This window comes from Balaenoptera musculus, chromosome 3, assembly GCF_009873245.2.
Source record: "Balaenoptera musculus isolate JJ_BM4_2016_0621 chromosome 3, mBalMus1.pri.v3, whole genome shotgun sequence".
Lineage (NCBI taxonomy): Eukaryota > Metazoa > Chordata > Mammalia > Artiodactyla > Balaenopteridae > Balaenoptera > Balaenoptera musculus.
In genome coordinates, this window is record NC_045787.1 from 116,935,778 (window position 1) to 116,962,102 (window position 26,325).

General features: G+C 41.2%; 2 protein-coding genes across 2 annotated transcripts; both read left to right on the forward strand.

The window, feature by feature from the left end:
- Positions 1–399: 399 nt before the first annotated feature.
- Positions 400–5,530, forward strand: LOC118893115 (protocadherin beta-5). Its single transcript, XM_036848329.1, has one exon. It carries the CDS (start codon positions 591–593, stop codon positions 2,979–2,981), a length of 2,391 nt encoding a protein of 796 aa, XP_036704224.1. The 5' UTR covers positions 400–590; the 3' UTR covers positions 2,982–5,530.
- An 8,800-nt stretch (positions 5,531–14,330) lies between these two features.
- Positions 14,331–22,728, forward strand: LOC118893122 (protocadherin beta-17-like). Its single transcript, XM_036848336.1, has 2 exons — positions 14,331–14,800; positions 20,109–22,728. The coding sequence occupies exons 1-2, from the start codon at positions 14,477–14,479 to the stop codon at positions 22,179–22,181; spliced, it is 2,397 nt and encodes a 798-aa protein (XP_036704231.1). The 5' UTR covers positions 14,331–14,476; the 3' UTR covers positions 22,182–22,728.
- The last annotated feature ends 3,597 nt before the right edge of the window (positions 22,729–26,325 follow it).

Below are 26,325 nucleotides of genomic sequence, written 5' to 3' on the forward strand. Positions count from 1 at the left end.
TCTAATATGTAATATTTAAAAATAAAAATAATTTTAATAGTGTAAACTTTTGTAAACATCCATTATTGCTTATTTCTTGAATATAATCAAATAAGAATCACACAAAAGAAAGTTTCTTCGAGTACTCAAAAGATATTTTATGAGGAATACTAGTGTTTTAGTTTGTTCTGAATAGTATTCTTTCACTGGAAGTTAACTTAGCACATGTTTATTTAGAACTTACAATAACTGAGAAGTGGAGATACAACTGGGAACACTTCTGTGACTTAAAAGGTTCTAACTTGGAATGAAACGGCAAATACTATATGCAATAGTAAATAAGGACGCCTGGTGGTGCTGCAGGCTAGGAGTAGGAATGAATGGCTCTGTGGATACCCGGGAAGCCATTAAGCTGGGAATCAGAACTCTGAATGCTTTCTAAAAGAAGGGAGCATTTTACATAAGATCTAGAGGCAGAGATCTCCAGAGAAGGGCATCGTTCTACTGCAGGTCAGTCAGAAAGATCTAATTCGAGTTTATTTAACCAAATCATCTGGGTTGATTGCATACGGAGTTGAAGAAACTGCACGTTCTTGAACAGGGTCTGAACAATGGAGACTGCACCAGCAAAAACGCTACAGAAAAGGCAAGTTGTCTTTCTTGCTATATTGTTGCTTTTGTGGGAGGCTGGCTCTGAAGCAGTTAGGTATTCCATGCCAGAAGAAACAGAAAGTGGGTCTTTTGTGGCCACCCTGGCAAAAGACCTGGGGCTCAGGGTGGGGGAACTGGCCACTCGGGGCGCGCGAATCCATTACAAAGGAAATAAACAGCTCTTGCAGCTGGATGTAACGACCGGGAATTTGCTTCTATGTGAAAAACTAGACCGGGAGGTGCTGTGTGGGGCGACCGATCCCTGCATACTGCATTTCCAACTATTACTGGAAAACCCGGTGCAGTTTTTTCAAGCTGATCTGCAGCTCACAGATATAAATGACCATTCCCCAGAGTTCCTCGAGAGGGAAATGCTCCTAAAAATCCCAGAAAACGTCCAGACAGGGACTGTGTTTCCTTTGAAAATAGCTCAGGACTTTGACATAGGTAGCAACACTATTCAGAATTACACAATCAGCACCAACTCCCATTTTCATGTTGTCACTCATAATCGCGGAGATGGCAGAAAATACCCAGAACTGGTGCTGGACAAACCGCTGGATCGGGAGGAAGGGCCTGAGCTCAGTTTAACCCTCACGGCGCTGGATAGTGGGGCTCCGCCCAGGTCCGGGACCACTGCAGTCCGCATTGAAGTCGTGGACATCAATGACAACGCCCCTGAGTTTTTACAGTCGGTCTATGAGGTACAGATTCCGGAGAACAGCCCCCTAAACTCCTTAGTTGTCACTGTCTCCGCCCGAGATTTAGATGCAGGAACGAATGGGAATGTAGCCTACGCTCTATTCCAAGGTGATGAAGTTACTCAACTGTTTGTAATAGACGAAATAACAGGAGAAATTCGTCTGAAAAGGGCATTGGATTTCGAGTCAACTCGATATTATAACGTGGAGGTTGCAGCCACAGACGGCGGGGGCCTTTCAGGAAAATGCACTGTAGTTATAGAGGTGGTGGATGTGAACGACAACGTCCCTGAACTGACCATGTCGACGATCATCAGCTCTACCCCAGAAAACTCCCCAGAGACTGTGGTGGCCGTTTTCAGTGTTTCTGATCCAGATTCCGGGGACAACGGTAGGATGGTTTGCTCCATCCAGAATGATCTCCCCTTTCTCTTGAAACCCACATTCAAAAACTTTTACACCCTAGTGACCGAGAGGCCACTGGACAGAGAGAGCAGAGCGGAATACAACGTCACCATCACCGTCACAGATATGGGGACACCGAGACTGAAAACCCAGCACAACATAACCGTGCTGGTGTCCGACGTCAACGACAATGCCCCCGCCTTCACCCAGACCTCCTACACCCTGTCCGTCCGCGAGAACAACAGCCCCGCCCTGCACATCGGCACCGTCCGCGCCACAGACAGAGACGCGGGCGCCAACGCCCAGGTCACCTACTCGCTGCTGCCGCCCCTCGACCCGCACGTGCCCCTGGCCTCCCTGGTGTCCATCAACCCGGACAACGGCCACCTGTTCGCCCTGAGGTCTCTGGACTACGAGGCCCTGCGGGCGTTCGAGTTCCGCGTGGGCGCCGCCGACCGCGGCTCGCCCGCGCTCAGCAGCCAGGCGCTGGTGCGCGTGCTCGTGGCGGACGACAACGACAACGCGCCCTTCGTGCTGTACCCGCTGCAGAACGCCTCGGCGCCCTGCACCGAACTGGTGCCCAGGGCGGCCGAAGCGGGCTACCTGGTGACCAAGGTGGTGGCGGTGGACGGCGACTCGGGCCAGAACGCCTGGCTCTCGTACCAGCTGCTCAAGGCCACGGAGCCCGGGCTGTTCGGCGTGTGGGCACACAACGGCGAGGTGCGCACGGCCCGGCTGCTGAGCGAGCGCGACGTGGCCAAGCACAGGCTGGTGGTGCTGGTCAAGGACAACGGCGAGCCGCCGCTGTCGGCCAGCGTCACGCTGCACGTGCTGCTGGTGGACGGCTTCTCGCAGCCCTACCTGCCGGCCCCGGAAGCGGAAGCGGCGGCCGCGGCGCCGGCCGCCCCGCTCACCGTCTACCTGGTGGTCGCCTTGGCGTCGGTGTCGTCGCTCTTCCTCTTCTCGGTGCTGGTGTTCGTCGCGGTGCGGCTGTGCAGGAGGGGCGGGGCGGCCTCGGTGGGTCGCTGCTCGGTGCCCGAGGGCCCCTTTCCGGGCCACCTGGTGGACGTCAGCGGCACGGGGACCCTGTCCCAGAGCTACCAGTACGAGGTGTGTCTGACGGGAGGCTCCGGGTTAAATGAGTTTAAATTCTTGAAGCCGATTCTCCCCAACTTCCCGCCCCAGGGTGCTGGTGAAGAAATCGAGGAAAACGCCAACTTCCGGAATAGCTTTGGATTCAGTTAGGGATCTCATCATGATGCAAGGTATTTGTCATTTATCTCTAATTTCCCCAGATACCGAATTTGAGAAAAATTCCATCTTCAGGTATAGCCTTGATTTCCTTTTTGTAATGAATTAGTCCATTTAACTTTACCTTGTCCAATTTTGGAAAACTAAATTCTATTGTCATTGCATTTATTTATAGTGCGCCATTCCAAATCCTTGCATGCTGTTGATTTTCCTGAAATTTTTGCTCCTTCCGTTGGTACTTGTTGCAATGAACTGTCTTAATAAAATATTGTTTTCTCTATATTCATTGTTTCATCACGCTCTAAGTTATTTGATGCTAAATAGCAGAAATTTAAAATATTTACATAATATTCATTTTGTTTGCAAAGGAATACATTCATATAACAAATATAATATGTGAGAAAGCATGATGAAAACCAACACTCTTCTATTTACACTTCTTTCCTAGCTCTCATCCTACTGGCAAATAATTTTTTAAATGAATATTTTAATTCAATTATAACATACATACAGAAAAGTGAACAAATCCTTAACACAGCTCACTGTATTTTCAGAAGGTGAACATACTTGGTATCAGCATCTTGAAGAAACAAAACATTATTAGCATCCCAGGTGCCACACAATTTACCCCTTAAAATCACTACCAGGTCAAGTATAACAAATATCTCAACTTCCAATACTATAGTTCAGTTTTGCCTGTTTTGAATTTATATAAATGGAATAGTAGAGTGTGAACCGTTTTGCATCTGGCGTGTCAACAATATGTTTATGACATTTATCCGTGATACTGCTTTTAATTTTAGTTCTTCATTCTTGTTGCTGTATAGTATTCCACTGTATGAATATGTCACAATTTATAACCCATCTTACTGTATGTGGATATTTGGGTTGGTGCGTTTGGCTGTTTGAATAATGCTGCTATAAACATTCTCTTACATGTCCTTCAACAAACATGTATATGCATTTCTGTTGGGTATATACCTAAGGGTGGAATTGCTACTCATTTAGTAAGTGCATGTCCACTTTTAGTAGATAGTTCCAAATAGTTTTCCAAAGTGGTTGTCCCAGTTTACATTGCTTTCAGCAGTGTCTGGATATACCAGTTCCTCAGCATTCCTGCCAATACCTGGTATTATCTGTCTTTCATTTCATCCCTTTGGAAAGCACTCTTAAACCTTCATTTTCTAACTTTTTAAATACTTTCTTATCACTAAAGAATATGTTTGTAACTTTTTCATAAACTTTAAACAATTAATTTCATGCTATTGTTGTTTGGTATCCGGTACTTAAAATTTCTCTCATACATCCTTCATATATAGCTGTCTCACTATTTTCTGTTACTTCTCTGCTCAAACTGAAAGCTCCATTTATTGTTCCACTAACAACAGTTTCTTTGATTTTCTTACGTGAAAGAAACTAATAGAATTCTTATTCTCCCTGTTACTTGTTTCTCCCTTATACTTTCAAACCTCTCAAAAATGAGCTTTTACTTTTATATAGTTAGGGTTAATGACCCATTCTACAACTGTAGCTAAGAATTCCTTGTTTGTCTATAGATGTTTTAAAACCTGAAAAGCAATGTTAAAAATTTACTTTTAATGACCATATAAATTATGAATGCCCTGCAGCTAAAGATCACCAGGAACACATTATATCAGAACATTATAGTTAGTAAAGGTGGGTTTACTGACTTATAATGAGGGAGACTGCACACCATGGGGAACCATGGGTCAGCTCAGTAACAGTGCCCTACCAAGGAGTTAGAGGATTTGGGCTTATGTTAGGTGATCGGGGTAGGGTTCAAGAAAGTCTCCTTCTTTCCTTCTTTTTTTTTTAATTCCTTCTCTTTGCTACAGTATATCCTCTAGTGGCTTCTTAAGAGAGGGTGCACAAAAATAAACTTTCTGTGTCTCTGCATATCTGAAAATGCATTTAGTTTTCGCTTCCACTTCATAAATGTCTTACATGTTACTTATGTCATTCAATGTTTTATACATTCTAACGATTCATGCCTTTTCATATCTGGTATTGTTTCATCTCTAGTATTATTTCCTGAATAATTGTATTCCTAACTTTAGCTTGTTATGTTTTTCTGAGACTTGTACTTGTTGGATATTGAACATTTTAAATAGTTTCTCTATCTTTCTTATATTTCTCCTTTACTTTACATCTTTGATTTTTCCTCTATATCCTCACTTAAAGTTAGTCCCTCACTTTATTTTGAGTATTTTTATTGAATTTTTAATTTTAGTGGCATATTTAAATCCCTAAGAGTTTTCTTATTATCTGATTGTGTCTTTTCCATAGTAGCACTTGGGATTTTCAAAGTTCACTTTATTTCCTGAATGATTTGTTTCCTGGAGGTTGCATTTCTCTTTTTGTGTTTCTGTGTCATTTGTGGTTTTCATATGTCTGGTGATAGATTATCTGTTCATATGTAAGAAAAAGAAACTGAGTAGCTGGTGTGTAGCAATTGCTGTTTTCTCTTCTATGCCTTTTTTTTTTATTCAAGATTTTTTTGATGTGGACCATTTTTAAAGTCTTTATTGAATTTGTTACAATATTGCTTCTGTTTTATGTTTTGGTTTCTCGGCTGTGAGGCATGTGGGTTCTTAACTCCCTGACCAGGGGTCAAACCCGCATCCCCTGCGTTGGAAGGTGAAGTGTTAACCACTGGACCACCAGGGAAGTCCCAAGTCTTCTCTGCTTTTGTGTGATAAGGTGGTCTGCACCCAAGTTTCTGTCCTGAGTGGAAATTTTGACATGGTGCTCCATGTGAGGTAGTGCAGAGCCAGGTTTATAAAATATCAGACTTTACTTTAAGGGGCATTGTGATGAATGGGCAAAGAACTCTTTTCAGGATGTGGCCCAGCAAGTGTCAGGATACAAAGGTTTTATGCTGGGACTCCTAAAATCTCCACTAAAATATCCTAGTGTTCTCTAAAAAACTTTCTTTTATTTCTTTAGAAATGAGCCTTAATGTTTTTGAAGGAAGGTCTGGAGAGAAACTAATAATTATTAAAATTATATGTTACATACAATGTATTATTATTATTACTATTATACAATTTCTATGCACCTTACTGTTTTCTAAATTCTTTACACATATCTCATTTAATCCTCAAAATAATGGTACAAATGGTATGCCAATTTTAGAGATGAACAAACTGGACATACAGAATTAAAGTAACTTGCCCAAGGCTACCTAGCTAGTAAGTGGTGGAATCAGGATTTGAGTCCAGGCAGCCTGACCCCAAAGACATTACTTTTTTGTTTTTACTTTTTTCTATTTTGAAATCTATTAAACATTCCAAAAAGTGTATACAATGTATATGTACAATTTAAAATAAAAATAATAAAATGTTCATCACCCAGCTTAAGAATTAGAACAATACCAAGACCTTGGAAATCCCTGTGTGCCTCCACGATAACATCTTCCACCCTCATTATAATCAACCACTATCCTGAATTTTTAATTAATTACTTGTTATTCTTTGTAATTGTATCAGATATGCATATATTGCTAAATAATACATTGTTTGATTTTTGTCTGTCTTTGAAATTTATATAAATGGATTCATGTAGTATGGATCATCTGTGGGCTTGCTTTTTTCAATCATTATGGTATTGAATTCATCCATGTTAATGCAGTTCATTCATTTACACCACTCTACAGTATTCCACTATATAAATGCACCTTCACCTTTAAATTCATTTTACTGTTGATTGAATTCTGGGTTGCTCCAAGAGTTTTGTTACCATAATAATACCGCTGTAAGCATTCTTGAATACCTCTCTTCATGCACTTGAGCAAGAGTTCCTTTTGGGTACAGGCACATCTAGGAAGGTACTACCTGGGTCATACCAACAACTAGAAAGATATCGAAGTGAATAAAATAGACTATTAAAAGATGCCAACACCAAGATGAAAGAGATGTTGGAAATATCTGACAACGATTTTTAAATGGACTTTGAAAAATGCCTCAATGAGCAATTATAAACATGCTTGAAACAAAAGAAAAAATATTCTCAGAAAAGAAATGTAAAGTTGCAGCAAGGAAATAAAGAAATATAAAGGAATACCAATGGAATTTTTACAAATTAAAAATACAATCATTGAAATGAAAAACAGTGGATGAGCTCAACAACAGGAAGACATAAAGAGTCAGGGAACTAGAAGATAGAACAGTAGCAATTATGCACGCAATTTGAGCAAAAGAGAGAAAACAGAGTGTAAAAAATTAACAGAGCCTCAGGGACCTGTTGGACAATACCAAGAGATCTAATATTAGTGTCACTGGAATTCCAGAAGGAGAGGAGAAGGCTTTCCAAATGTGGCAAAAGATAGAGACCCAGAGATTCAAGAAGCCAAACAAATCCAAAACAAGATAAACAAACAAACAAAAAATTTATACCAAAAGACATAGTCAAATTTCTGAAAACTAAAGAGAAGGAAAAAATCTTAAAAGCAGCAAGAAGGAAATGACACATTACCCATAGGGCAATAACAATCTGAATGAGAGTAGATTTCTCATCAGAAACCATGGATGTCAGAAGAAAATGGCATATTTTCCAAGTGGTGAAAGAAAAGAAAAATTAACCCAGAATTCTATGTCCAGTGAAAATATCCTCCTGGAAGAAATTTGTTGCCAGTAGGCCTACCCTAAAAAAAAAAAAAAAAAGGCTAAAGGGAGTTCTCCAAACAGAAAGGAATGAATAAAAAAAGGAATCTTGGAACATCAGGAAAGAAGGAAGAACACAGTAAACAAAAATATGGGTAAACACAAAAGACTTTCCTTCTCCTTTTTAGAATTTAGTTTTCTAAATTATGTTTGACAGTTGAATCCAAAATTATAATACTGTCTGATATAGTTCAAAATTTATGTAGAGGAAATATTTAAGACAATTATAAATGGGGGAGGGTAAAGGTATGTAAAGGGAGGAAGGTTTTCAACCCTTCTCTTGAACTGGTAAAATGACAACCAGTAAACTGTGATAAGTTATGTGTGGGCCAACCACTATAAAAGCTATACAAAGTGATACACTAAAACCCACTACAGAGAAATTAAAGTAGAATTCTAAAAAACGTTCTAATAACCCACAAGAAGACAGGAAAAAGAAAATGGAGAAAGAAAAGATAGACAAATAGAAAACAAAAAATAAAATGGCAGACTTAAGCTTTAACATATCAGTAATTATATTAAATGTAAATGGTCTGAACACACCAATTAAAACAGAGATGGGCAGAATGGGTTTTTTAAAATGACCAACCATATGCTGTCTATAGGAAACTTCACTTCAAATATAATGATACAGGGGCTTCCCTGGTGGCACAGTGGTTAAGAATCGGCCTGCCAGTGCAGGGGACACAGGTTCAAGCCCTGGTCTGGGAAGATCCCACATGCTGAGGAGCAACTAAGCCCGTGAACCACAACTATTGAGCCTGTGCTCTAGAGCCCGTGAGCCACAACTACTGAAGCCTGCTCAGCTAGAGCCCATGCTCTGCAACAAGAGAAGCCACTGCAATGAGAAGCCCACACAACGCAACGAAGAGTAGCCCCCACTCGCCGCAACTAGAGAAAAGCCATGTGTAGCAACGAAGACCCAATGCAGCCAAAAACAAATTAATTAATTAATTAGAAAATATATATAATGATACAGGCAGATTGAAAGTAAAAAGATGGAAAACATATTATGCAAAGAAAATGACACTGAAGATAGAGTAGGACATTATATAATGATAAAAGAAGACATAGCAAGCCTAAATATGTACACACCAAACAACAGAGTTGAAAAATATGTGAAGCAAAACCTGATAGAACTGAAAGGAGAAATACATCCACAATTAAAGTTGGAGACTTAAACACCCTCTCTCAACCCTATCTCAACTGACAAAACAACTAGGCAGAAAACCAGCAAGAATACAGAAAACTCAATACCGTCAACCAACATATTTATAGAACACCCACCCAACAACTCCAGAATACACATCCTTTTCAAATGCTCAGAGAACATATACAAGACAGACCATGTAAACAAGTCCATAATACAAACTTCAACCAATTTTTAAAAATTGAAATCATACAGCATGGATTCTCCAACCACAATGGAATCAAACTAAAAATCAATAACAGAAAAATAACAGGAAAATCTTCAAACACTTGGAAACTAAACACACTTCTAACTAATCTATGGGTCAAACACAAAGTCTCAAGGGAGATTTTTCAAATATATTGAAGTGAATGATCTTCCCCAACCATTTCAGATTTCAAATGTGTTTAGCATCAAACTGTTTATATTTTAAAACTTTTCTGCAGCATATATCACATCAGTTGAAAGGTTTTCATAAGTTATTGGCTTATATATCATTTCTATCTTTTCCCTGAATAATTGTGTTTTTCCTTGCATATAACTAAATTTAGAAAGATTTCCAAGAAGTTCAATTCATCCTTGAAGTTTAGTCTTTATCTTTCACTTATAATAACTTGAAGATTTTTAAAATGTTATAATGGAATGAAAGGAAAACAAACACACGTGGCATATAAATGGAAATCAGCTTGATCAGCTATGCAACAGTTATAAGTTAACTAAATAAAATTAAGTTTAACACACTTTACAATGTTTCATCAGTTAAAGTACTATTTCAACTCATTGGTAATAATACAACTAAATTAATCTTGAAATGGTCACTTCAAATTAGCATACATGAGCAAAAAAGAGCATGGGACATGGTGATTTTTTACATTGTTTACCTTTCTGTGTTGTGTCCAGAGGAGACCAATATTTTGCCACCTAATTATTAAAATTAACCTGGAAAATATAATTAAGACAGCTCCCAGTGAATCATGGAAACGTTCATTATCTTTAACACTGATGGATCCATTTGTTAAAAATGATACAGTTAAGATTGGTGCATTTCAATTTGTGTAAACATTACCTTAAGAAAAGAACTATGCAGTACTGGCACAAAAACAAATATAAATCAATGGAACAGGATAGAAAGCCCAGAGATAAACCCACGCACATATGGTCACCTTATCTTTGATAAAGGAGGCAGGAATATACAGTGGAGAAAAGACAGCCTCTTCAACAAGTGGTACTGGGAAAACTGGACAGCTACATGTAAAAGAATGAAATTAGAACACTCCCTAACACCATACACAAAAATAAACTCAAAATGGATTGAAGACCTAAATGTAAGGCCAGACACTATCAAACTCTTAGAGGAAAACATAGGCAGAACACTCTATGACATAAATCACAGCAAGATCCTTTTTGACCCACCTCCTAGAGAAATGGAAATAAAAACAAAAATAAACAAATGGGACCTAATGAAACTTAAAAGCTTTTGCACAGCAAAGGAAACCATAAACAAGATGAAAAGACAACCCTCAGAATGGGAGAAAGTATTTGCAAATGAAGCAACTGACAAAGGATTAATCTCCAAAATTTACAAGCAGCTCATGCAGCTCAATATCAAAAAAACAAACAACCCAATCCAAAAATGGGCAGAAGACCTAAATAGACATTTCTCCAAAGAAGATATACAGATTGCCAACAAACACATGAAAGAATGCTCAACATCGTTAATCATTAGGGAAATGCAAATCAAAACTACAGTGAGATATCATCTCACACCGGTCAGAATGGCCATCATCAAAAAATCTACAAACAATAAATGCTGGAGAGGGCGTGGAGAAAAGGGAACCCTCTTGCACTGTTGGCGGGAATGTAAATTGATACAGCCACTATGGAGAACAGTATGGAGGTTCCTTAAAAAACTAAAAATATAACTACCATACGACCCAGCAATCCCACTACTGGGCATATACCCTGAGAAAACCATAATTCAAAAAGTGTCATGTACCACAATGTTCATTGCAGCTCTATTTATAATAGCCAGGACATGGAAGCAACCTAAGTGTCCATCAACAGATGAATGGATAAAGAAGATGTGGCACATATATACAATGGAATATTACTCAGCCATAAAAAGAAATGAAATTGAGTTATTTGTAGTGAGGTGGATGGACCTAGAGTCTGTCATACAGAGTGAAGTAAGTCAGAGAAAAACAAATACTGTATGCTAACACATATATATGGAATCTAAAAAACAAACAAACAAAAATGTTCATGAAGAACCTAGGGGCAAGACGGGAATAAAGACACAGACCTACTAGGGAATGGACTTCAGGATATGGGGAGGGGGAAGGGTAAGCTGGGACAAAGTGAGAGAGTGGCATGGACATATATACACTACCAAATGTAAAATAGATAGCTAGTGGGAAGCAGCCGCATAGCACAGGGAGATCAGCTCAGTGCTTTGTGACCACCTAGAGGGGTGGGATGGGGGGGTGGGAGGGAGGGAGACGCAAGAGGGAAGAGATATGGGGATATATGTATATATATAACTGATTCACTTTGTTATAAAGCAGAAACTAACACACCATTGTAAAGCAATTATACTCCAATAAAGATGTTCAAAAAAGAAAAAAAGAAAAGAACTTTACAAAAAAAACATTGAGTGGGAGGCATAAAGGGCAGGAAAAAGTACAGATGAAACAAGACAGAATGTTGTGAAGCTGGGTGATGTGTACATGCAAGTTTATGCTGTTTACTTTGTATATGTTGAACTTTTTCCATAATAAAGACTTGAAATGAATTATTCCTTGTGAGACGTTTATAAAAGCAAAGTCAATTCAACTCTAGCCAATCAAATCAAAGCAACTGAGAAGCATTTTCCTGATGGAATCTAATGTAATCCACTTTCCAAAAAGGCAGTTTCTTCACATACCCAACTGATATCTTTTGGGGTTACATTAAGATACTATCTTCTTGGGGCTTCCCTGGTGGTGCAGTGGTTAAGAATCCGCCTGCCAATGCAGGGGACAAGGGTTCGAGCCCTGGTCTGGGAAGATCCCACATGCCGCGGAGCAACTAAGCCTGTGCGCCACAGCTACTGAGCTTGCACTCTAGAGCCCATGAGCCACAACTACTGAGCCCTCGTGCCACAACTACTGAAGCCCGCAGGCCTGAGAGCCCGTGCTCTGCAACAAGAGAAGCCACCGCAATGAGAAGCCCGCGCACCGCAATGAAGAGTAGCTCGCCACAACTAGAGAAAGCCCGTGCGCAGCAACAAAGACCCAACACAGCCCCCCCCAAAAAAAAGTTAAAAAAAAAAGAGGGGCTTCCCTGGTGGCGCAGTGGTTAAGAATCCACCTGCCAATGCAGGGGACATGGGTTCGAGCCCTGGTCCAGGAAGATCCCACATGCCGTGGAGCAACTAAGCCTGTGCACCACAATTATTGAGCCTGCGCTCTAGAGCCCACGAGCCACAACTACTGAAGCCCCCGCGCCTAGATCCCGTGCTCTGCAACCAGAGAAGCCACCGCAATGAGAAGCTCGCTCACGGCAACGAAGAGTAGCCTCCGCTTGCCACAACTAGAGAAAGCCTGCGTGCAGCAACGAAGATCCAACGCAGCCAAAAATAAATAAATAAAATAAGTTCTTAAAAAAGAGAAAACCAAAGAAGATAACAAAAAGATACTATCTTCTTTCTCTCTATCATAACAGGTAATGATCTCACAGACACTTCAATGATCTAACTTGATTTTTTACACATACTGTACTGCTAATAATTAAGATTTGCTTTAAAATGAAAAAATAATTTAATAAGCTGTATTTGAGGATGCCTGCAGGCAAACAGAGTGAATAAAGGACTCAGTGAATGTCAGGGATGCCATTAAGTTGGAATCAGAACTCAGACTGCCCACTGAAAGGAGGAAGCATTTAGGATTGAGCTAGAAATAATTTTGTTTCAGAGAAGAAACTAAACCCATCCATGATGTTTATGATTGTTGGTTTTACTTCATCAGTGTATCTTGTTATTCAGCTCCTCAAGCAAGTCTGTTCTCAGTAACATTTATCAAGTGAAACAAAATGATCTTAATTTTATCCTTCTGAGTAGATAGAGGTGCTTTTCAACTACAAAATGACTTCATCTGTTCAGTTTAGATTTATTTAGCTTTATTTATTTTAGCTAGAGTTGAAGTATTTTGAAAAATATCCTCATTTTTAATCCTCCATTATTCACTCCTTACCTGAAGTGAATTTTGCTTGAACTCAATTTATTTCACCTCTCAATAAATATGAAATCATTCTTAAATGAATTATGTTTGGTGTATTTTGTGTACTCAGATATGCACTGACCCATTTAATGTATTCTCAGGAAGTTTAGAGATACATTTTCCAATTTATCTGAGCAGAAATTGGTTAGCTGTGAATGAATATAGCCATGATGAACCACCATTGAATTCCAGGGTATCCACTCAAATATAATTCACCTTTCACACTACCTTATTTGGTCTATATTTATAGGACCTAGTGTCATCCTTGTTGTGAGAGACTGGTAGAGGTGATTCTTGAATGTTTGTTTTCTGCATTGCATATGCTCTTACAACAGGGCAATATATTTGGACCTTGATTAATTACTTAATATAGCAGGGAAATTTGACCAAAAAGTTACAATAAAATGAGCAACACTAATAAAATAATGACCATTTCTACCCATAAAAAAATGAAGGGAATCCTAAAATGCTTACTTATGACAGATACCTGATTGCTCCTAGTTCCTCTTTTAAATACTTTAATTTGATTAGATACTTCTATCATAAGTATTTCTTGGCCTCTATTTTCCTAATAGCCTAATTGTTCCCTTTACTGTGCAGGTGTGCCCACAAAACAAAGTATGTTGTTCATATCATTTTATTAGCCATATAATTTAGAGAAATGATTGTGTATTTTAAGATTGGTCTTGCTAACCAACTTTTACATTTTGTATAGTTTGTTGATGGGACAATTAAATAGTATACTTGGATTCAGAAATTACACTGCTCTTCAGAGATAAACTGCACTGCCAATGAATAAAAGTTGGTTATAGGAAGTTTACATTACCTGAGGGAATGATTCTTAAATGTGTTAGTTCGCATCAGAATCACTTAAGAAGTAAGACTGAAGTGCAGATTTCTGTTAGTACTGCCAGAGAATTTGATTCAAGTTCTGGAGGGGAGCTCAGGAGTTGACTTTGAAAAAACACCCCAAGACTCCCAGGTAAGTCTTTATGCATGTGTTTCACACACTACAGTTTGAGAAACACTGACTTTTTAAAAAAACCTTTTAATGCTCAGATTTTGGATGTGGTGTTGACCTGCAGCACCCCACGAAGTTATTAATTTGAACGCATGGTGGCAGTGCAGGCTAAGAGAGTGGATATAAGCTCTGCATTCAGTGGACTCCATTTCACGGAGAAACCCAAGAAAAAATTACAGAACACACAGCTAAAGCTAAGATAGAAGTGTTCGGGGAGCAGTCGCCACCAGACAAATTATAAGAACGAATTTGAAATTTTATAGCAGACATTTTGGAGGGTCAACGGTGGACGTGGTGATTGGGATTGGAAAAGGATTTTTCCTCTGGAACCAGACATAGCAATGGAGATGGTGCAAACAAAAGTACATCATAAGAAAAGGCAAGTGGTGATCTTCATTATATTGATTATTTTGTGGGAGGCAGGTTCAGAATTGATTCAGTATTCTATACTGGAGGAGACAGAAAGTGGCACATTTGTGGCCAACCTGACAAAGGACCTGGGACTCAGGATGGGAGAGCTGGCTGCCCGGGCCGCCCAAGTTGTTGTTAAGGGGAATAGGCAGTATTTGCAGTTTGATCCAGAGACCTATGATTTGCTGCTAAATGAGAAACTGGACCGGGAGGAGCTGTGCGGCTCTACTGAGCCCTGTGTGCTACCCTTCCAAGTGTTACTGGCAAATCCCTTGCAGTTATTTCAGGCTGCCTTGCTAATTAGAGATATAAATGACCACGCCCCAGAGTTCCCCGCTAGAGAAATGCTACTAAAAATATCAGAAATTACTATGCCAGGAAAGGTATTTCCTTTGAAAATGGCACAGGATTTAGACGCTGGTAGCAACAGCCTTCAGAGCTACAAAATCAGCTCCAATCCTCACTTCCACGTTCTCACTCGGAACCGCAAGGACGGCAGGAAGTCCCCAGAGCTGGTACTGGACAAGGCGTTGGACCGTGAGGAGCAGCCCGAGCTCAGGCTAATCCTCACAGCGCTGGATGGTGGGTCTCCGCCCCGGTCTGGGACCACAAAAATTCAGATTGTGGTCTTGGACATCAATGACAACACCCCCGAGTTTACTCAGGAGTTCTATGAGGCCCAAGTCCCTGAAAATAGCTCCCTGGGCTCTCTGGTTCTCACCGTCTCAGCGAGAGATTTAGACGCAGGATCTTTTGGGGAGGTATCTTATGCCCTATTTCAAGTCGATGATGTTAACCAACCCTTCGAAATAAACGCAAATACGGGAGAAATTCGACTGAGAAAGACACTCGATTTTGAGGAATTTCAATCATATCAGGTGGATGTTGAGGCCACAGATGGTGGGGGACTATCAGGAAAATGCTGTTTAGTCATCAAGGTCCTGGACGTGAATGACAATGCTCCCGAATTGACTATGTCGTCACTTACCAGCCCCATCCCTGAAAACCTGCCAGAGATCATAGTGGCAGTTTTCAGTGTATCAGATGCAGATTCTGGACATAACCAACAGGTTACTTGTTCTATAGATGACAATCTCCCCTTTCTTCTAAGACCATCCTTTGAAAATTTCTACACCTTGGTAACAGAAGGAGCGCTGGACAGAGAGAGCAGAGCCGAGTACAACATCACCATCACCGTCACTGACATGGGAACCCCCAGGCTGAAAACCGAGCACAGCATAACCGTGCTGGTGTCCGACGTCAACGACAATGCCCCCGCCTTCACCCAGACCTCCTACACCCTGTCCGTCCGCGAGAACAACAGCCCCGCCCTGCACATCGGCACCGTCCGCGCCACAGACAGAGACGCGGGCGCCAACGCCCAGGTCACCTACTCGCTGCTGCCGCCCCTCGACGCGCACGTGCCCCTGGCCTCCCTGGTGTCCATCAACCCGGACAACGGCCACCTGTTCGCCCTGAGGTCCCTGGACTACGAGGCCCTGCGGGCGTTCGAGTTCCGCGTGGGCGCCGCCGACCGCGGCTCGCCCGCGCTCAGCAGCCAGGCGCTGGTGCGCGTGCTCGTGGCGGACGACAACGACAACGCGCCCTTCGTGCTGTACCCGCTGCAGAACGCCTCGGCGCCCTGCACCGAGCTGGTGCCCAGGGCGGCCGAGGCGGGCTACCTGGTGACCAAGGTGGTGGCGGTAGACGGCGACTCGGGCCAGAACGCCTGGCTGTCGTACCAGCTGCTCAAGGCCACGGAGCCCGGGCTGTTCGGCGTGTGGGCGCACAACGGCGAGGTGCGCACGGCCCGGCTGCTGAGCGAGCGCGACGCGGCCAAGCACAGGCTGGTGGTGCTGGTCAAGGACAACGGCGAGCCGCCGCTGTCGGCCAGCGTCACGCTGCACGTGCTGCTGGTGGACGGCTTCTCGCAGCCCTACCTACCGGCCCCGGAAGCGGAAGCGGCGGCCGCGGCGCCGGCCGCCCCGCTCACCGTCTACCTGGTGGTCGCCTTGGCGTCAGTGTCGTCGCTCTTCCTCTTCTCGGTGCTGGTGTTCGTCGCGGTGCGGCTGTGCAGGAGGGGCGGGGCGGCCTCGGTGGGTCGCTGCTCGGTGCCCGAGGGCCCCTTTCCGGGCCACCTGGTGGACGTCAGCGGCACGGGGACCCTGTCCCAGAGCTACCAGTACGAGGTGTGTCTCATGGGAGGCCCTGGGACCAGCGAGTTCAAGTTTCTGAAACCTATTCACCCTAACTTCCCTCCCCAGGGCACTGGGAGGGAAATGGAGGAAAACCCCACTGTTCGGAATAGTTTCCTGTTCAGTTAAGTATCGGATTATTCTATTAAACCCTACTTAATAAGTTGGAAATCTCTTTTAATTTAAACCTACATGTTTTAATGCATATTATTGACGGTGCGTTTTCCTGATTATTTTATTACTGTTCCTTAGGGTGAAATTTTTAAAAATCAGGTACTGGGTATGCACAGTATTTTCCCTATATTATCGTTAGTAGGTTTTAAAAATTACTCTCACTCAAGCATATTTGAAAATTTGAACAAAAGTAAATTTTTATTTGCATTATTTAAAAATTTTTTAATTGAATAATCTATCCTTTTTACAAAAATTATATTCCAAAGTCCTTAAGATTGTATTTCTAAGTAGTGGTGACAATTGTCATCACTACTGCTATGTAGGGGAAAAGTTTTAATGTATTTAACATTATTTAATCAGATATTTAAAATTTTAATGTAATTGATATTATTGAATGTATCTGATATTATTTAAAATGGAATTGGGCTTAACTAAATTATATTTAGCTGTGTTCTGTGTCCAAATAAGTGAACTATCATCGCTCTTTTGTCAGGGATGACTACCAATCAATTCAATGAGTGTAGGGAACACTTACTGTTTTGTATTCTCAATATAAGTTTGGGGTAACTAAAGTGTGGAAAACTAAAGATAAACACTAAAGATGGCTAAATGCTAAAATAGTCATTCATATTTATGTGTATTTCAGTATACCACAATAGTCAATACATATTTTCTATGAATATAGACTTAATGAAATTGTCAACACATTAAATTAGTTTGTGAGCTTCATGTAAGAATATGCTGGCCTTTTTAAAACAACACCAAGCCAATTATAAATGCTTAATAAATATTTGCTAAATGTTATTAACATTCCAATAGCGAATTAAAAAAAATAACTTTCAAGGAATTAGTAATACTGATATTCTCTTTACAATACAGTATCCTTGCCAATAAGTGAAATTATTAAATATCACTGTTTTAACTTTCCTTCTAAACAGAAAACATCCTTGCTCACCCTAATCTCTATTACAGAATATAAAGTGCTTGAGAGTACATTTTATCTCCTTGTCTTTGTCTAACAGTTTGCAAGTTCAGAGGTATTTTTGGTAAAATCCAAATTTTACTTTTCAAACTCCTCCTCCTTCTACATGTGTGATACCTGCCAAGACCTAAGTAAGTTATGAGTAGCAGGTTACTAGCTAATGTCAGATTTTCCCTTCCAGTGCTGTGTATGCACCATTTATCTTTATCAACCACAAAATCATTTACTTTCACAATTTAACCCATATTTGGTTTTATTTTTGTTGGTTATATTTGTAGTATTTTATGAAATATCCTTCTTTACAAGGTCCCATCAAAGTCTGGCAGTGACAGTTGAGTGAATATTTTCTTTTTATCCTTAATTAAAATGGAACTGGACTTAACTAAATTATATTTAGCTGTGTTCTGTGTCCAAATAAATGAACTATCATGGCTCTTTTGTCAGGGATGATTACTGCTCAATTCAATGAGTGTAGGGAACACTTACTGTTTTGTATTCCCAGATATTTCCCCTCTCCTCCTCCATTCTTCTTTGGGGGAACTGCTTCTGCTTTTTAAAAAATTATTATTAATTTATTTATTTTTGGCTGTGTTGGGTCTTCGTTTCTGTGCGAGGGCTTTCTCTAGTTGCGGCAAGCGGGGGCCACTCTTCATCGCGGTGCGCGGGCCTCTCACTATCGCGGCCTCTCTTGTTGGGAGCACAGGCTCCAGACGGAGCAGGCTCAGTAGTTGTGGCTCACAGGCCTAGCTGCTTCGCGGCATGTGAGATCTTCCCAGACCAGGGCTCGAACCCGTGTTCCCTGTATTGGCACGCAGATTCTCAACCACTGCGCCACCAGGGAAGCCCTGCTTCTGCTATTCTTACTCCAACCACATGGCTTTACTTGTTGCACTGGATTTTTTCAGTAACCCCATCTGCCCAGTCCCAGAGGGTGTACACTGGGATGGGCCCTGTCCAATGCTGACAGGTCAAAACCCTTCCCTAGAAAGTATATCTTTGACTTCATTGGCTTTATTGCCTTCTTCATGTTTGCCCAAAGACATTGCCTGAATTCAGAACTTACTGATTTCCAATAAAACAAATGGCCATTTCTTCTCAACTTTAGTGAGCTATGCACACAATGAGTTTATGAAGGAAAAAAAATTCCCCAAGGTTATGTATACAGACACTGAAAAGAAATCACATTTTTCAGAAGTTACAGGCACACTTCAATTTGATTGGGAGTAGAAACTGGATTTAAAATCTTATAACTTCTTCTAACACGATAGAACAAATTAGCATTTTTGTAATAGAATGTAAGCTCCTGAGAGCAAGAATTTTTGTGTTTAATTTACCGCTTTATCCTGAGAAGCTAGAAAAATTCCTGCACAGAGAAATACTTATTAAATAAATAAATAAATTTGTCTTGAGCCCAGTTTTGTCTACTGAACTTGTACCTTTATAGGGAAGATGAATATATAGATAAATAGGTATTACTTCGCTCTCACAACTGTTGTTAGATACCTGAACAAAACTGCATCACAGGTGAGGGGGAAAGGAGTTTATAACACTCTATGACCCAAAAGGTGTTCAATGCAGTTTAGCTATTATTACATTACTCTTTGAAATAAAGACTACCTGAAGTTGTGAAGCAGAACGCTTGGTGGCGCTGCAGGCTAAGAGAGTGAAAAACTGTCGCTGCATGCTCCCAGACTCGATAAAAACCGATCCGTTTCTGGCAGCTCACAAAGGAAACATTTACACTGGTGGGTAAAGATTTCAGAGAGGCAGGTATCCCCCTGTCAGCCAGTGTTAAGAGCTAACTCAAGATTGCTGAACCAAGATAGCAGAGTTGGCCGCAAAGCAATTATTTTGTGATTAAATACTGCATCTTTTAGACCCGGAGGAACCATGGAGACGCCGCTACCCAAAGCGACGCAAAAAAGGCAAGTGACTGCCATTATTATTCTATTACTATTGTGGGAGGTGGGTGGTGCGGTCATTAAGTATTCCATTCTACAAGAGAGACACAGCGGCTCATTTGTGGCCAACCTAGCAAAAGATCTGGGGTTGGGCTTAGGAGAGCTGGCCTCGCGGGGCGCCCGGATTCTTTCCAAAGGGAATAAACAGCATTTGCAGGTCGAGCACAAGAGTGGGAATTTGCTCCTAAAAGAAAAACTGGACCGGGAAGAGTTGTGCGGTGACGTGGATCCATGTATACTGCATTTCCAGGTGTTACTGAAAAACCCGGTGCAGTTTATTCAAGGTGAATTACAGCTCCAAGATGTAAATGACCATGCCCCTGAGTTCCTGGAAAATGAAATCCTCCTGAAAATCTCAGAAAGTAGCCATACAGGGACCGCATTTCCTTTGAAAATAGCTCAAGATTTAGATGTGGGCAGTAACACAGTTCAGAACTACACAATTAGCACCAACTTCCATTTCCACATTTTCACTCGAAATCGCAGCGACGGCAGGAAATACCCGGAGCTGGTGCTGGACAAAGAGCTGGACCGTGAGAAGCAGCCAGAGCTCAGGTTAACCCTCACGGCGCTGGATGGTGGGTCACCGCCAAAGACTGGGACTTCCCAGGTTCTCATCATGGTCCTGGACATAAATGACAACGCCCCTGAATTTGCTCGGCAGCTCTACGAGGTGCAGGTCCCAGAGAACAGCCCTATAGGCTCCCTTGTCATCACTGTCTCTGCCAGAGATTTGGATGCTGGGACCTACGGAGAGCTCTCCTACTCATTTTTCCAATCCTCAAATCAAGTCATTCAGGCCTTTGAAGTCAACACAGTCACGGGGGATATTCGATTAAAAAAAATGTTGGATTTTGAGGAAATTCGATCTTACCGTATGGAAATTGAGGCCTCAGACGGCGGGGGTCTTTCAGGAAAATGCACTGTAGCCATAGAAGTGACGGATGTAAACGACAACGCCCCTGAATTGACCATGTCATTACTCATGAATGATATCCCAGAAAACACCCCTGACACTGTGGTCGCTATTTTCGGAATTTCAGATCCAGACGCCGGGGACAATGGCAAAATGATGTGTTACATCCAAGACCATCTCCCCTTCCTTCTGAAAATTACTGTAGAAAATTTCTACACCTTGGTAACAGAAGGAGCGCTGGACAGAGAGAGCAGAGCCAAGTACAACATCACCATCACCGTCACTGACATGGGAACCCCCAGGCTGAAAACCGAGCACAACATAACCGTGCTGGTGTCCGACATCAACGACAATGCCCCCGCCTTCACCCAGACCTCCTACACCCTGTCCGTCCGCGAGAACAACAGCCCCGCCCTGCACATCGGCACCGTCCGCGCCACAGACAGAGACGCGGGCGCCAACGCCCAGGTCACCTACTCGCTGCTGCCGCCCCTCGACCCGCACGTGCCCCTGGCCTCCCTGGTGTCCATCAACCCGGACAACGGCCACCTGTTCGCCCTGAGGTCCCTGGACTACGAGGCCCTGCGGGCGTTCGAGTTCCGCGTGGGCGCCGCCGACCGCGGCTCGCCCGCGCTCAGCAGCCAGGCGCTGGTGCGCGTGCTCGTGGCGGACGACAACGACAACGCGCCCTTCGTGCTGTACCCGCTGCAGAATGCCTCGGCGCCCTGCACCGAGCTGGTGCCCAGGGCGGCCGAGGCGGGCTACCTGGTGACCAAGGTGGTGGCGGTGGACGGCGACTCGGGCCAGAACGCCTGGCTGTCGTACCAGCTGCTCAAGGCCACGGAGCCCGGGCTGTTCGGCGTGTGGGCGCACAACGGCGAGGTGCGCACGGCCCGGCTGCTGAGCGAGCGCGACGCGGCCAAGCACAGGCTGGTGGTGCTGGTCAAGGACAACGGCGAGCCGCCGCTGTCGGCCAGCGTCACGCTGCACGTGCTGCTGGTGGACGGCTTCTCGCAGCCCTACCTGCTGGCCCCGGAAGCGGAAGCGGCGGCCGCGGCGCCGGCCGCCCCGCTCACCGTCTACCTGGTGGTCGCCTTGGCGTCGGTGTCGTCGCTCTTCCTCTTCTCGGTGCTGGTGTTCGTCGCGGTGCGGCTGTGCAGGAGGGGCGGGGCGGCCTCGGTGGGTCGCTGCTCGGTGCCCGAGGGCCCCTTTCCGGGCCACCTGGTGGACGTCAGCGGCACGGGGACCCTGTCCCAGAGCTACCAGTACGAGGTGTGTCTGACGGGAGGCTCTGGGACCAGGGAGTTGAAGTGTCTGAAACCTCTTGTCCCCAACATCATGGGTGAAGGTGTTGGTACGGACACCGAGGATAACTCCAACTTTAGAAACCATTTTGGGTTCAATTAAGAATCTCACTTGACAAGACGTGATAAATGATCATGTTCAGTAATGTATTAATTTCCAACCCTTTCACATAGAGCTTACATATTCACTCATTCGTAAGTTTTGTCATATTTATAGTCTGAAGTATTTTACATTCCGAATCTCTAGGTGTTTTTTATTGTTGCTGTCTTTTTTTTTTTTTAAGCCCTTCACATTTTGCATGTGAGATGAGACATGAAATGGTGAAATGGTGTTTCTCAGTTTTTTGGTGGTCAGGTTTTTGTAAGTCACAAATGTTTTCAGGTTCCTGATATTTGAGATTGTTCGTTGATATCTTGTTATGACTAAGAGAATTGTGTTTTACGATTATCATAGCATGTCAGGCTATTGTAAATGATGGCCTTTAGGTTTAAAAATAATTTTCACCTATGCAAAAAATTTTATGACCTCGAATATCGTTGGATTTCTGTAGTGTTGTTTTGAAAACACTATTGTCTTTCCTCAAATGAACTAATATTTTATCTGGATGTTTTCTGAGTATTTTCTTTCAAAATTGATATCATTATTTAGACCGTCTGCTATAATTTAAAACGATTTAATCCCAGTTAAATAGAAAAAATGTTGGTAGAGTTATGATTTCTTTTTCATAATAAATGGTTTTTAGTATGCAAATAATGATTTTCATTCTTTTAAAATAATATGTAGTCACATGATTCAAACATATTCAATAAGAACAAGAAAGAAAGGGAATTAACACCATGATTCTCCCACTCATGAATAATTATCAATGTCATCATTCTAAAATATTTCTATGATGCTTATAAGTTACTAGCTGGATGGAAATAATTTTATAAAACCAATCTGTGAGAAACTGCTTTCTTTATAATTAAAACCATCAGATTTTACTGAAATATAATAAAAATAATATGAAACTATAGAACTTGCTTAAGCTTAGATAAATATTCCCTATAAGGTTAACAAACAGGAGTATGGTGCATATTAAGATATTAGCAATGATCAACTGCCTGCTGAAAAACGAGCAAATAAACATTCTTACACTTCCTCCTCTCCTCACCTTACTTTATACTTTTGTTATATGTAGTTACCTTAACAATGTTTATAACATTTACAATGTATTTTAAAAGGATAATCTTCATAATTGTTTAGACATTTTATGTTTCAAATATTTAATTTGTCATACAACGCTACAACATTTTTCAAGTTCATTCAAGTCTGTCCAGAGGTAACAACTTTTGAACCTTTTGTTTTCTTCCCCCATGATATTTGCCTCCATATTTCTAAATAATATGCTTACAAAATGCTTTTTCTCAAATTTAAGTTTTAGATATTATCCATTTACTTCCAAAGGGCACACACACAAACTTGCACATTTCTTCTACCCCATCCTCTCTCATACCAGTATCATTATTCTGTTTAAATAGTGTTTAAATAATTATGACTATGTAAATATCACTTAGACCCAAACCTCATATTGCTCTAAGATTTTCTTTTTCTTTACTCTTAAGTTAATAATTGCCTCATTTTCCACTTTACTTACTTTTCTATGTACATATTTTAAAGTTATCCCCATACTTTCTAAAGTCTAAAGCTCCTCATTGCATTATTAAGCCCATTTTAAAAAAAAACTCTCAGTTCCATTATTTTTTCTTGGAGCTGTTGTGGAGCCACCCAGACTCCTGCTCAATTGTACACTATTTTCTCTCTAGACCTACTCCACAGCCGGCAGTTTGGGATTTGCTATACCCTTCATCCTGGAAATTTCTTTTCTCTCTCTCATGTGTTTGATTTCATTTTCTGCATTTGTTATGTCTTCCTTTTTATTGGTTTACCCCCCTAAATTCCTGAAAAATACTTGGTGATAAATTTATTCAGAACTTGAACATCTGAAAATTCTGGATGCTATAAAATCAAATGTTGATTTGTTGATTTTGTTGGATGTGGAATTATAGGTGAGGAATTATTTGCTACTAGTATTTTGAAGGCATTGCTTCATTGCCTTCTAATCTCCAATGTTGAGATATTCAACATCCTGATTACCCATTTTTTCTGAGACCTATTTTTTTCCTAGATCCCTGGTTCTCAACTGGGGGCAAATTTGCCACCCAGCAACATCTGGTAATGTGTGGAAACAGTTTTGATTGTCACAAGTGGAGGAGATGGTGCTAGTGGCATCTGGTGGGTAGAGGCCAGGGATGCTGCTAAACATTCTACAATGCACGGGACAGCCCCCCTGCCCACAAAGGAGTATATGGCCCCAAATGCCAATAGTGTTTTAGCTGAGAAACCTCGCTCAAGATGAAATTAGGTCATTATATATTATCTCCATTGTTGTAGAATTTCTTAATTATGTGTCATAGTGTAAGACTTTTGTCGTTTATTGTGATAAATAACCAATGAGATTTGTCAATCTTGTGTAATGTGTTCTTTAGACTAAGACAGGATTTGGGATTTGTGTGTGTGTGTAATTTAAAAAATGATTTCCTCTATTCAGTGTTCTTTGTTTTCTTATTCTGTAACTCTTGTTAGTTGTATAGTGACCTCCTTGGTTGATATTTAATGTTTCTTAACATTTCTCTGTTTACTATTTTTGTCTTTATTTCCCTGAATTCTAATAGATTTTCTCAACCTATTTTTTAACCCTTCTGATTGAGTTTTAAACTTTTTCTATTATAGTTTTCCTCTCAAAAAGCTCTCTTGTTCTCTGAAGGTTCTTTCTATAGCTTTTTAGTTTTTAATTTTTAAATTGAGATGTAATTTACATACCCTAACAGTCACATTTTAAAGCCGTTCAGTGGTTTTTAGTATATTCAAACAGTTGTACAATCATTACCACTGTCTAATTCATTTTCATCACCCTGAAAAGAAACCTGGTTCCCATTAGTGGTCACTTCCCCTTCCCTCCTCCCTCTAGCCTTCGGCAACCACTAATCAACTTTATGTCTCTATGGATTTGTCTGTTCTGGACATTTCATATAAATGGAATCATACAACATGTAGCCTTTTGCGTCTGTCTTCATTCACTTAGCATGTTTCCAAGGTTCATCCATGTCGTGGCACATATCAATACTTCATTCCTTTTCATGGCCAAATAATATTAATGTGGTATTGATGTACCACATTTTATCAGCTGATGGACATTTGGGTTTGTTTCCACTTTTTCACTATTATGAATAATGCTGCTGTGAACATTCATGTACAAGTTTTTATGTGGATGTATGTTTTTGATCCTCTTGGGCATATACCCAGAATTAGAATTGCTAGGACATAAATACAGTTACTCTGTTTAACTTCTTAAGAACTGTCAAACTGTTTTCCAAAGTAACTGTACCGTTTACCATTCCCATTGACAGTGTAGGAGGCTTCCAGTTTCTCCTCACCAACACTTGTTATTTTCTTTTTGATTATAGCTATCCTAGATGGTGTGAAGTAGTATCTCATTGTGGTTTGGTTTGCATTTCCCAGATGGCAAATGATGTTGAGCATCTTTTCATTTGCTTATGGACCACCTGAATATCTTCTTTGGAGAAATATCCACTCAAATGCTTTGCACATTTAAAAATAGGATTTTGGTCTTTTTATTGTTGAGTTGGAGTAGTTCTTTATTCTGGATACTAGACCCTTATTAGACATATGATTTACAAATATTTTCTCCTATTCTGTGGTTTGTCTTTTAAATTTATTGATAGTATCCTTTGAAGTACAAAAGATTTTTTTATTTTAATGAAACCCAATTTATTTTTTCCTTTGGTTGCTTATTATGCTTTTGGTGTCATATCTAAAACATCATTGCCTAATCCAAAGTCATGAAGATTTACACCTATGTTTTCTTCTAAGGGTTTTATAGTTTTAGCCCTTACACTTAGGTCTTTATCAATCAATGGCAGCCTTTTATTGTATCACAGAGACTTGGTCTTTTCTTATACCTCTGAAGATATTAATTTTAGGTTTTTAAAATTTTTCTTCTAATCCTAGCATTTCATTTTTCTTTAGTATTACTTTTATCCTCTTTGTCTTTGGTCTCCACCCTCATGTTAGAGACTTTCCTTTTTATGTATTATGCTGCTTGGCTGTCTGTTTTTTGTTTTTGTTTTTTTCCATGAGACAATAAAAAGCTGATCAGGCATTGCATGTTTGGGTGGGACTAGTT

Coding starts and splice junctions, on each gene's coding strand:
- LOC118893115 (XM_036848329.1), top strand. CDS start 591: ATGGAGACTGCACCAGCAAAAACGCTACAGAAAAGGCAAGTTGTCTTT.
- LOC118893122 (XM_036848336.1), top strand. CDS start 14,477: ATGGAGATGGTGCAAACAAAAGTACATCATAAGAAAAGGCAAGTGGTG. Junction 14,801..20,108: donor CCTGTGTGCTACCCTTCCAA/GTGTTACTGGCA, acceptor CTGCATTTCCAG/GTGTTACTGAAAAACCCGGT.